Below are 13,083 nucleotides of genomic sequence, written 5' to 3'. Positions count from 1 at the left end.
TTGATTGAGTAACACCATTTCCTGGGCCCACTGAGTCTGACTCAGCAAGGAGCCAGCTTGGAACAAATTGTTCCTGTAGACGCACTGTTTTAGGTTATCCACTTGCTAATGGAGAATGACAATAGAAAGCTGAAAGACACAGGGGAGAAGGCAAGAGACCAAGTTTCCTTCAGTTCTATAACAAGGACAGGTGTCAACGAGCAATGTCAGAAGATTTGACAAGAAACTTGTTGCACCCACACTATCATTTGGAGATGACTAATCTGCAATGTCAAAGAGCTATTTCAATTCCCAATCAACCCGTCAAAAGCAACTCAGCCTGATTCAGACCCTTGGCACACTGTCTCAACCGACTGAAAGCTCAGCTCTCCTGGGCTTAAGGCAGTTGATGAAGTTGGGATGCTGTTTAGCCAAGTTTGTCTTTATTGACTCTTATCATCAGGCCAGAGTCCAATGCCTTCCTGAGCAGAACTCTACAAGATTCAGGAGGCAACAACCCTCAAGACATGGAATAGAACTCCTTGGGTTGAATTCAGAGACCCAGAGATACTGGGGAGAGAAGAAGGTCAATTACATAATCCAGCCTTTTACATATTTGTTCTTTCATACAGAATACTCTCATCCGCTTTATCAATCCAGTTTGAAATGACTCTTTCACTCTGTTTCCTATTAAGCAATAATCACAGCTTGCTATTTTTGTCATTACTTAGCAGCTCTTCAAATTGCCTCATTATTTCAGAAAGCCGGAATTTGCATATGGAAAATCATCTCTTCTGTGAAAAGACCATATTTAACAAGATATTGATCAGAAATGTATGGTTACTGCAATCTGTAGGTTTTTTATACATTTCAGAGGGGTAAATAGTCAGAACTCATAAAGGAGCTACACATGGAAATAAATGTATTAACTCCAGGAGCAAGCTGGCCTACCAAAGATTATTCTTGTAATCAATGGTGGGGAATGGATGGACCAACAGATAATTTAAAATGAAGGCATCTCAAAATCCTTGGTGCCCAACAGCAAGCTGATGTTCACTGAGAGAGAGAGGAAACATGCTACTTAGCATTGTTAGATAAGGAGTTATTTTGTCCCTCCAGGAAATACCTACACTCCTTAACTGCCCATTTTGTCTTTCCAGTGGAAAGAAAAGGATGTATGAAGTCATTCAAGAGACCATTGAGCTCGATTTTCCACTTTTTGTTGCAAAGATCTTCAGCTATGTGGCAAATCCAGGACTGATCATACCTGCAATTCTGCTCATGGTGTAAGTTTTCCTTGCAATATTACATGCCTGGCTGAGGGGAGGAGGTTGAAAAAAAAAATGCTGGGATGTTAGTGAGGTCTGAATGCAGCTTCTGCTGAGATAACAACCTGGATTAGGGCAGACACACTCTCCCTACCTCCCTCCCCTTCGCCCAACCCAATTTCCCAAAATTTAATTTCCTGACCCAATTAAACACAACTTTGTAGATTAAATGCATTGCTGACAGAGGCCTCGTGGATATCAAAGCTGTCACAGCTTCCACACAAAAAAATTTCAGTAGCCAGCAGGAAATAAATGGACAGTCTCAGCCTGGTGCCTTTTGGAGAAGCAATTTCTGTCACAGCTGGTGGTATTTACAGCACTGCCAAGGCAGGGCACTCAAAAATTACACGTTCCAAAAATATGAAGAGGTGTGTTTTTTGTTTGGGTTGGTGGGGTTTTTTGTTGGTTTTTTTTGTTGGTGGTGGTGGGTTTTTTTGGGGTGTGTGTGTTTTTCTGGGGTTGGCCTTGTGGGTTTTTTGGGGATCGGGGTGTTTGGGGTTCCCCCCCCAAATACTACAAATACTACATCTGGAATTTGTTTCAGTGCTATCTGATCATTTCAGCTTTGAAACCACACTTAATCCCTAGCACCTTCAGCAGCACTAGGACCAGGACAGTTTTTTTCTTCTTTAAACAGGTATTTTTGGCATTGTTCTCAAGGTTTCCATAGCTATCAAAATGAGCGGGAGAGCCATGGCCAAATTTTATAGGCAGCTCTAAACACTCCAGGCTAAACAGTGGGAGACAGGGAGAGAGCTGGGGAGCGTATTACATGTGCTCGCCTGCTCACTCTTCCTCAGACATCCACACACATTGGAGATGGGCCTCTGGGCTGATCCAGTACAGTGGTTCTTGGGCACTGTGATCCTTCATTCTGAACAGGTTACACTGAAGATAATGCCATTAAATTAAATCAAATACAAGTTCTCATGTTACAAAGTTTCTTATAAAACAGCCTGAGAAAAATCCCAGTTAAACTGAAAATGACCTGTCATCCCTCTATCTGCTTCAAACTACTTACTTATTTTAACCTAAATAATGATGATCAGATACTGTAACTTGTGCAGACAGATCCTACACTTAGAAGAATCAGATCAGCACACGCAGGAGACAAGAAGTCTCACACTACATCCCCAGCACAGCCAAGCATATTATTGAGTTATTAGCTCTATTCCTGTGTGCTTCACAGTAGCACTAGCAGACACTACCACAAACATGAGATGAAGACCACAGAACTAATCCAGCCCAAACGGATGAACTTTACAGAAGGGCTGCAGGTCAGATGTCTGGGGCTTTGATGTAACCCCAAATAAGAGGTGGTGGGAGAGCAGTAGACGTTTGAAAACAATGTTTTTTTCAGTGACAGTCTCCTGCCCTTTCCTCCACTGACAGCCAGGACAGGAAACAGCACAAATCCAGTTTATCTGCCCAAGAGACACGTTTTATCACCGCTTTCCAGTCTGGGCTATTCCCACACCATAGCCTTCCCATTGTTCCATCTCTCCTCGAGGCACCATTTTCTCTCTGCCCCGATCCCCTCTGCAAACTGAGAGATATCGTATATCCACATTACCCAAAACATCCTCATTTCCCACCCAGATATGCTGCCTGCGCAGCCTTTAAGGATATTAGATATTTGTGATTTCTAGTCATTCAGCTACCAAGAGATTCACAGTGGGTGCCCCCATGGTGCTTGGGACAAGTCAGACCTACAGACCCTTGGCAGTAGCTCTTACATGCCAAAAGAGCATCAGGTGTCTTGCAGAAGTGCTACTTGCACACAAACTTTTCCTGGAATAATCCAAGGCAAAATTACAGCTGCCCTACAAGGACTTCTCCTAAGGCTTGGGTCCTTTTCTTATCTCAGAAACTTTACAGTTAAGGGACTCAAATTTAGCACATGATTTTCACATGCCTACAAAAATAACCTAAATATACAGAAGAGACAGAATCTAATTACACCAATTAAAATTTTGCCAGAATAGCAAGATAACAGTCCTTTTGCTTACAGTCCTGTAACCAATGGCTACCAGTGGCCAGAAAATTAGGTTTATGTCTCTTTTGCCATTTTCTCCAGAAAGTAGATAACTGTAAATCATACACAAGTCCCCAGTTTCCTGCTTTCTCCCTGCAAGTCTTCAGCTTTTGCTGCTATTTCTGCTGCGGTGCAGAGAGATAGACAGGGTCAAGCTATAGCTAGTCCTTATGCTGATCCCCATCCAGCTTGCCAAGAGACTAAAACCAGCAACTGCTGGAGCTCCATTGGGTAAGCAGAGAGCCAGCAGCTTTCAAAGTAGCACAAAGCAACCTACAATGCATCCTTAAATAACAAATAGCCTCTACAAAGAGCAACAGGTGGATCATAAATGGACAGTCTGTTCATTTTGATGGCAGACACACAAAAAGAGTGTTTTCCGCCTCTATGGCCTGAACTAAGTTGTTTTCTCAAGCCATGATAACCCCCTCTCTTTCTGCAGTTGCAATCCAAAATGACTCTTCTATTTATTTCTGTTCTTGGCTCCTGGTCCCAGACAATGATGGGGTCCAGCAGGTGATATGGGTGTCAAACTTACTGTCATATTTGTAGCTGCCTGAGGACAAAGGAAAAAGGAAACAGAGCAAGAAGAAGCACAGATACTTTTGCACATAGGCACATAACCTAATGCCATTTGGGTCAGGAGCAGAATTTCAAGCCGTGGCTTGCAGAGCTTCCTGCCAGAAGTTAGAAGCACCTTACTGCATCAATGGGAAAGGAGAAAAAGATTAAAAACTACTGTGCAGGCTATTTATCAAATTTATATAATTATATACATGTTCCTTTTCTGGGTTAAGGATAGGTGACCTCTCCACCTTGGTAAAGACCAGTGATAACTGTCTTTTTGGCAAGAATGGTGACATGTTATGATACCGAGTCCCAATTCACCCCTACTTACTCTCACCCTCATTATCACAAGACTTTGTCACCCTAAGCAGCTCCAGGAGGGTCTGGCTCTCACCTTAGATAGAGAGGAAAGGTCAGTTTATTTATAAATCATCATATAACATATTTACAATCAAACATTGATATTTTAGAGTGGCTCTTACTTTACTAGCAAACTTATGCATAACATCTACTGAAGAGACTGGTGCTCAATTTGATAATCAACGAGCTAACTTTTCTTGCTGGGAACTAGAGAGTCCAAGTTCTTTCAATAATTTGTAGTTGCCCTGATACCATTTTCCACATGCGCCTAGCGGAAATCCTATAAATTTAATGCTATTAACATTAGTCAGTTCCTGTGCTTGGTCTTTAAGGTGTTGGCATTTCTTAACCTTTTCTGCTGCTGTGCCTGCCAAAGATGTTAATTTATTTTCATACCTAACTGCGATATTGACAACCAGGGCTTGGTCTTCTTTAATGAATACCAGCTGTGGGTTATATAGTTCATTCTGTTCATCTCTCAGCAGTGGCTCTTGGAATACTACCCACTCCTCCTTTTCACCTCTTCAGCTAACAATTCACATAAGCGATTGTACCTTTTAATCCTGGCATCCTGTACTGCTAGGCAGTACCCAATAATATGTGCGCAGGACTCATTCTCTGCTTGACAGTGTCAACAAGACTTATTTTTACTTTCCTGCCTACCCCTTGCTAGAAATTCTCTCATCAGGTAGATGTCGGTTCTCAACTGTAGTGAGGTGATGAGGTTTTTGTGGGAAATGCCCCTATAAAACTCTAACCAGTTGTTACTGATCTTATCCTTCTTGAAGCTGGAAATATCACAGCCCTGGGAAATCAACTTGGTCCAGTTTTCCTGTTTCCTCCAGTTACAGGGCCTCAGAAAGATGACTTTTGGAGCAGGTACCTCCCATTCCAAGACTGGTTCCTCACTGCCGGTTCCTCAGATATCACCATTGCTGTTTTAGGTCCCAGATAGGTAGAACTTTTCCCTTATCCCCTCCTACTGCAATTCATAGTTTTTAAAATTCTTTCTGAAGTCCCTCTTCTCAAGCTACCACTCATACTATCTCATCTGAAGACTGTGCAACTCTGTGTAGCCTTCACACCTGCATGCTGGGAATCAGTCCCAAGAGCCTGGTGATACCTAGGCCTCCATCCTGAGCACTGGAATATAGGATGGCATCACACATACTTACTAGGAGATGTAGCCATTCCTTGATGGCCGCTCGAATTACCAAGGTTTATCAATTATCAGTGGTTTCCAGGTACATAGTTTTCATGTTGGCCTGGTCTACCAAGTAGAGCAGTTACGAGATAGCATCCTTTCAAGACATCTGAAATGGCTTTAAAGCAGCCTTCCCAATCCATTGTACCCAGTCCTCTACTTTCTCCAGTAGTTCTGGTTTTTATATTCCTCTCCATGGGTCTACATGTAGGCCCAGGTATTTCTCAGAACTTCTGGGTTCAATCATATTAAGGGGAGTGCCATTAATCATCCATGCTGGACAGTCATTGATGGTATACGAGTCTTTTGTTGGATGAATGTAAAAGCTGTGGCACTTTTTTCCCTGGATCTTGAGGCCAGTAAGATTGCAAAAGACAGTGACCCACAAGCATGGTCCCAGCTCTCAGGGAGCAGTAAATCAGAGACGAGGGGTACCAGGGCCGCACAGCATCCATGCTAGGCAGCTCAAGCATGAGGATGCATCCCTGGGCTCATTTTAGAGGCAGGTAGATCTAAAGCACCCCATTAAAATTGGAAAAAAGCCATTTTCTAATGCTTACTTGAGTTCCCAGCTCCTCATGCTGCTGCTCACAGTCAGACCAGGACGTGGCTTTGCTCTGCCTTTTCTGGGAACCAGCACTAGCAGGAATTCAGTAGCAAATCCAGTACAGCTGTAGGACCTGCCCAGAACGCTAGCATACACCTTGGTGGACCACCCAGGCAGGCTGCTTCAGCATTGCTGAGTCTTGGCCTGGCTACCTGCAGATTTGGACTGCAGCAAAGGCATTCCCCCAGATCCCCTTTTCTGAGACACTGTCTCTTTCTTCTCTCCCCCCTAAGATCCCTTAAGGGCAGCTCAATCTTGGACAAACTCAACCTCCCTTGAACAATAAGCCTGCAATAAACCAAGGACAGAGGAAACTCAGGCTTAGCCTGCAGACAGAGTGGGCCCATATCTCACAGTGTTTAGAAGAGGGACCTGGTGAGTTCACCCTCTTCCCATCAGTGCCCTGTTAAACACAGCACACAGCAGGGAAGGAAGCTGTGGTGGTTGGAGATGATGCTGGCTGCTAACACAGAGGGTGAGAAAGGACTGAAAAAGGAATGGGAATGGATTTGCTCAGTTACTCAATGAACTTCAGAATGCAGCTCAGAAACAGAGCGCATGGCACCCCAGATGGCTTTGAAGAGGCAGATCCAGTTATCTTTATGAAAACAGGGGTGCTCTAGGCACTTAAATCCTGGCTGGCCAGAACAAAACTGGCAGAGTAGCACCAAAGTCCTGGATTACAAAGCAATATATTTCATAAGCAAAAATAACAATTTTCAAACTTACCAAGACTGAGTTTTGGGTTAATACTAGGCAAAAAGAAGCAAATGTGTTTCCTCCAGACAGACCCCTGCAAAAAGCCTCGAGTAAGGCCATCCACTTGGAAACCAATATGCTGGTACATGGCACCTTGCTGGGCTTAGAGTCAGGCAGTCTGCTGACAAAATCCTCAGGCCTGGTTTGAGGATGCTGAACCTGGGCTGGAGCCACACAAACAGGTTATGAACTGTCAGGAAACTCTTTTTTTTTAGTCTTTTTTAAAATTTTATTTTACAAGAGAATTTTCTACTTCTAAAAAAAAAAATCTATAGTGATGAACTGAACGGCTGGTGCTTTTCCTGGGAATGGCTCGGAGTTATTGAGCAGATTACGTTTATAATTTAGAAGAATAAAAGCACTCTACATTTATGACAACCAAAATATTACTGGCTGGCGAGTGGCAGCAGTGGCAAGACAGCCCCAGACGCTTGGGCATGTTTTAAAACGTGGGCCTCCCCATGCGCCAAAGGCTGGCTGCCAGCAGGCTCTCTCCCATGCCACTTGCCTCTCAGTCCCTCCAGCTTGGCTCATTTTCCCCCTGGTTTTGGCGTGCCCTTTTTTTTGCAGAGAAACGGATCAAAAATAAGAGCCAGTGGCTCTGCTTCATCCTGGCTCCTGCTCACCCTCAGTTCCTGTCTCTGGTCACTCCCAACAGCCCTTTGTCAGGCTGCAGGAGACAGCCGGTCCTGGCCAAGGAGGAAGGCAGACTATGCCTCGAGTACTGTTGCCTGCCACTATTTTCCTTGTTTCCTAATTTTTTTCTAAGTTCCCTGAGCTACCTGGTGTCTGTTTTGGTTTTCTTTGAGCCATGGCAGGAAGCCATGTGTTAAATCAGTTGAGCTCATTTTCACCCAGAAAATGAGCTGAATGAGCTCACCACCAAGGAAAGACCCAAGGGCCAAGGCTAGTGCAAAGGAAGCAGAGGTAGCCCATGGCCAGCCAAGGCAGAGGCAAGAAAGCAGGATGGTCATTTTTCTTCTGTTTGGGCAGAAGTGAGCTACTGGACTGGCTCAGCCCATCTTACCTTACCATGCCATGAGGCAGCCTGAATTTTTCCTAAGCCTTGAGGCTTTAAAGGGATTTTGGAGACAGCTGGTGGGGAAAACTAGGTATTAGAAGGTAGGCAAAAATTACATGTTCCCTTCCTGTGAAACTTTCTCTCTCCCCTAATCCTATCACTACAGCAACTCATTTGTTTTCATAGCCTCGCCATCTATTACCTAAATGCTGTGGCTGAAGCGTACCAGCGCGCCAATGCAGAGCTGAAGAAGAAAATGCAAATGGTAAGTATCGATCTGGCAAAGCCATCTTTGAAATACCATGCACTTCAAGTCTGATGACCAACCAATGCTTTTAAATTGCTCTTAACTTCTGAACACGTTAGTGACACAACAGGAAGACATATCTTATGATTTTTCAGTCCTCTGATGGCATTTAATGGCTAACTGCAAAGAATGGTCACATCCCATAATAGGCTGCTATTTCATACATCAAAACTACAGTGAGTTTTCCCATAAACTGTGCTTTCCATCTACAGAAATAGATTACCTCAGTGTTCAAGTAATGTTTTGGAGCCTGAGATTTCCCAGGGACAATGATAAGCCTATCAAAACCACAGCCAGATTTTGTACAAGCTGAAGAGCAGAGAGCCTTAAATAACAACACAGCAATAATGTTTTTTACCAGTAATTCTCAAAGCACTTTACAAAGGAGGCTGGTGTCTGTCTCTGCCGTGCAGATGGGAAAAGCAAGATACGGACAGATGCAATGACTCAAATTAGCAGGGTAGAATTTGGATCTTATGATATCCGGATCTGGGAGAGGTTGCAACACGCAGAGCACCATAATACAGGGACCCCTGAACTAATATGAATTAGTTCTGGCAGCAGAATATCTGCAAAAGCACAGCTCTGCTCAGATAATGAGTCTCAATGAGAAACAGCAAAGGTGTCCTGCTACTAGGGCCTGTGCTGGTCTGGCAGCACCAGTTCCCCCCAGAGCATCCCTGGTGGGTCTCTAACCCTGTGATGTTTTGTACTTCATAGATGTGTCCAAAGCATTGAGTCTTGCATCAGGAGAGAATATGATGCCTTCAAAGGAGGGGCATCAGCCATTTTGTACAGGGCAGGATCCAAGCCAAGGAAGCAATGCCACGTCAAGTAATATATTGCATAAAGCAGAGATCAGTGCAACATTGAAAGCAAGGATGTGAGCACTGAGAAATGGGTCTCCATAAATTACATCCAAATACTCAAATTCAGAACTGATCACTCATGCATATAGCTTAAAATAAGGTAATACTTAAGGATGCCCTATGCACCACGAACAAGAGCTGAACACATGCTACATCACACACGGTCTTAGGGGCACATAGTCTATTTCAAACGCACAAACTGGTTGTGATCAGGGTTTAAGGGAGCACAAATGGCAATGGAGGGGTCACAAATCAGGGCCTGCACTACCCAAAGGAACAGAAACATCTCAAGACAAGCACCTGCCTTTGCACAGACCTTACATGCCTTTGTCCTGCAGGCACCTGTAGATTTGCTGAGGCAGCCTAGCCTGGTGAAAGGAGGGGTAGACAGCAGAGCAGGAGGAAAGGGAAGGCATCAGCACAGCCATGCTGCTTAGGAAGTGAGGGATGGAAGCTGCCTGCTCATGGCATGAGTGGTCAGTGGTTGGAGCCCACCAGGGACCCCTGTGCAATGACCTGCTGAGCTCAGAGAGATCTGCCGTGGCTGCCCGCAAAGTCTGCCGGTTTGCCAAATAGATGGAGGCTGCTCTGTGGTTGGGACTTCTCAGCTGTAGCAAGGCCACAAGCTGCCCTGCATTCCACAGCTCCAGCCCTCAACTCCCTCCATTGGCAGATCACCCCTTTGGGAGGAGGGATAGAGCTGGAGTTGAGTCCACTGCATAAGAGAGGGCAGCCTCTCCCTTCCCTGCCCAGCATGCTTGTCCTGAGCAGAAACAGCCCTCAGGTATTTACGTCCCTCTGCCATCCAGAAGAAAATCTTTTGAAGACCTAAATGTATACAAGTAAAACCAGAGACAGCCCTACAACCCCATGCTGCCATGCTTTCCTCCTCTTCCTCTGGCATTTATCACTGACACCCTCCCTCCCCAGAGGTCCGCATTTAAAACAAACCAAAACCCCAGGGAGGGCAGACTGACAGTTGCCAATCTACCAGAAAGCCTGGTAGACCTATCAGCAAGTTCTTTGCCCTAACAAGAGCCAAGCCATCACTTCCCAGGATCTGAGTCCTGACTGGGATGTGCTTCCTTTCTCTAAAACCCTTGGTCACTGGATCAAGATTTAGCACCTTGAACTTGGCAAAAAGATTACATTCATACCAACAAACACTTAGCCAGGCCAACCATGACACCAGGCCACCACCACTTCATGGATTACATCTGCTGTTTCAAACTAAACCTGATGGGTTTTATTGATGCAGCAACGTGAAGAGGAAAAAAACAAGAGAAACAACAAAGCCAGCACAAACCCTGCGCTGCAAGACCTGGAGGATTTACTTACACCAAGTATGAAGAGTGAAAGTCACTCCAAACAAGCAGAAGGTAAAAACTAAACCACCTCCCCTCAACCTTCCTGAAAAGGCTCCTTTTTCCACCAAGCGATGACTGGGAAAGATTGAGAAACTGGAGTGATACACATTTGCAAGGGATCAGATGAGTATTACTAGCACAGATTTTGCCCACTTACAGAAGTCCACCTGCCAACGGACACCCAGGAGGAGCAAGTTTTTAGACTGGATTGTGTCTCACACAGGCTTATTACAGTGTGGGAATTGTAATTCAAAGTTATGATTCATATCCCAGCTATTAACCACGCTGGTCATGAAACCAGCAATTTATTCTGGGAACAGTGCTGCAACTCCAGCGTTGTTTCTGGGCTGATGAGTTGAGCTAGGCACAAACTTTTCTCCAAATTTATGTTTTCATTGGAAAATTCATTATGAATGAGACAGAAGCTTTTTACAGGACTGTGTTGGTCTTAGGGCAAATAAATGCATGATGTAAGCTCTGCTGAAGAGGGTCTGTGGCTGGGCAGAAAGATGCGGGAGGAAGCATTGGCATCGATCTGGCACCAGATCCCCCAGACTCACTCTAAACCAGCCATTTCCTGACCACCAGAGCCTCCTGCTCTCATTTGTGAGAGACGATGCAACACATGAAAGATTTCTTTTTTTATCTTGATGCAGAAGAGAAAAAGCAGACTAGTGCCACCACAACCCTCTTGCATTTAGATGGCCTGTTTCTTGGACAGGCTGAGACAAGCCGGAAAGTTCAGACCAACTCGATACAGTTTCCCCCCAGAGCAAACCCAGGGCGCTCATTTAAACAGAAATAGTGCTGACAGCATTGCAGGTGCATTGAAAATAAAGACTAAAATCAGCAATTACCCATGACCACCACAGGCTAGAGGTGTAGCAGCATGGCTGTTAGAACTATCGTGTCTTACAAACGCGTAAATAAGAACCTACAAAGAAGGCCTGGGCAGCATACTGGCTATTGACCATGGGCCAACAGTCTTATTTATGGTTTCTTCACTCAGATGCTCAAACACAAATCCCCAGACACTTGGGTTATTGCATGTAGAATAAACAGCAGCTACTGGGGAGAGTAAGAAAGGCAGTGTTTGCTTTCAAGAAAATAACATTCATAATCTTTGCTCTAGACAAGAAAACAGAGTCTTCTAATAGAACAAGCCCTGTCAGGAAACAAAGCAAAGCAGCAGCCCTGGATGGCAGCCCCATGACTGGTGGGAGAGGAGCAGCGTTCAACCTGCCGCCACACGTGTTCTTGACACAGCCACCAACCCTGGGTGTCTGGTCACCTTACCCTGGCCAGCCCAGACCAAGGGGGCATCCACCAGGACCAGTCCCTGGAAGGGGGAGAGGACATCCACGCTACTCACATGCTGCTCGATAAGGTCAGCAACACTTCTCCCATTTGACATTAAAACGGAGGTGCTGCATGAACTATTGTAGTTTTAGCAGGAAATACTCTTCATTGGTCATCCACTCATGATGGTCTCTATCTATCAAACACTATCTAAACCAGCTTTGTTTAGAAGCTTAGTAGTAGTACGGAGTTATAACCCACAATGGCTGTGCTGTTTTTGATTGTGAGGAAACAGGAGGCAATCAGGATGGGAATCAGCTGTGGCATTGCTAAACTGCTACATACAGGATGGATGCAGCCCTGTGTCCACTAACAGCGGCACAGTGAGCCCGCTCTGTGGTGTGAGTGCTTGTCAGTCCCTTCAAATGCTTCTTCAGTTAATAAAAGGAGTGTGAGTTTACCTGTCATATCGACAAAGGGTTTTTTTTTGCTGTCGTCCGTCTGCCTGAGGAGTTAAGTATTCTTTAAAAAAAGCAAGTGTCCCTGCCCACCTGCATGGCAGCCACTACTAGGAGTGGAGGACTCCTACCAGACCAGTACAGAAGGTTTTGTCAGGTGCATTTCATCCTTCATGATAGCGTTCCTCCAGTCTACCGCACCCAAACTTTCATCTTTTTGTTTCAACCCTGCTGTGTCTCTCACCACTGTTTTCTCCAGGTTCTCACTCTGCTCGTCTTTTCATAGTCTGTTGGCAGTAGCTTGCACCATTATTTCAATCCCTAGAAACAACTCCTAATTTAATGACACCACACAGCACAACTGAGAGACTACAAGTGCTTTGGCCTAGTTTCTGATTACAACCAGTTAGAAATTTCTGATGCAATTTAAGGATCGTATCTTCCAGATCTACAGGACTTCCCAGGACTCCATGGGAGGACTTCTCCGGGTTGACCTGCTCTTTTACACCTACAGTTTCTTCCTGTTGTTGATACAAACCCATCTCTCCAGCTTAGATCTGGTGTTCCATATGTTCTGTTCTTCATAAAAGTTTCTGTAAAAAAAAATGAACTCATGTTCTTCCATAAAAACAAATCCATAAATATAGCTAGTAACAGTTCCACTACAGCAGGATATTTGGGATTAAAGGTTCTTACCTTGAATTTTTCCACTAAATGCCACAAATCTTGTCATATGATTCATTCAGTACAGGAAACTCTAACTTATTTCTCCTCTGTGGCTTGACAGAGCACAGAGCATTTGACCTTCACTGTGGGAATGTCCAGCTTCAGGGAGCTGGGCAAAGGGGTCCAGGTTAGGACAGATGTGAGGCAGACTGGGAAAAGGATTCTATTTTTCAGGTCCAAATCAACAGAAGTATTTA

General features: G+C 44.7%; 1 protein-coding gene across 1 annotated transcript in view; it reads left to right on the top strand.

Moving 5' to 3' along the window:
- TMC2 (transmembrane channel like 2) overlaps positions 1 to 12,203 on the top strand; it is a 35,066-nt gene extending 22,863 nt beyond the window's left edge. Inside the window, exons 15-18 of the mRNA XM_064441745.1 lie at positions 1,140 to 1,265; positions 8,047 to 8,125; positions 10,295 to 10,415; positions 11,536 to 12,203. Coding sequence (XP_064297815.1) covers positions 1,140 to 1,265; positions 8,047 to 8,125; positions 10,295 to 10,415; positions 11,536 to 11,789 — 580 coding nt within the window. The 3' untranslated portion in view covers positions 11,790 to 12,203. The remainder of the gene's footprint in view (positions 1 to 1,139; positions 1,266 to 8,046; positions 8,126 to 10,294; positions 10,416 to 11,535) is intronic.
- The last annotated feature ends 880 nt before the right edge of the window (positions 12,204 to 13,083 follow it).

This window comes from Phalacrocorax carbo, chromosome 2 (assembly GCF_963921805.1).
Source record: "Phalacrocorax carbo chromosome 2, bPhaCar2.1, whole genome shotgun sequence".
Taxonomy (NCBI): Eukaryota; Metazoa; Chordata; class Aves; order Suliformes; family Phalacrocoracidae; genus Phalacrocorax; species Phalacrocorax carbo.
The sequence above is the reverse complement of the archived record's forward strand: the minus strand, read 5'-3'. Positions and strand labels throughout refer to the sequence as shown.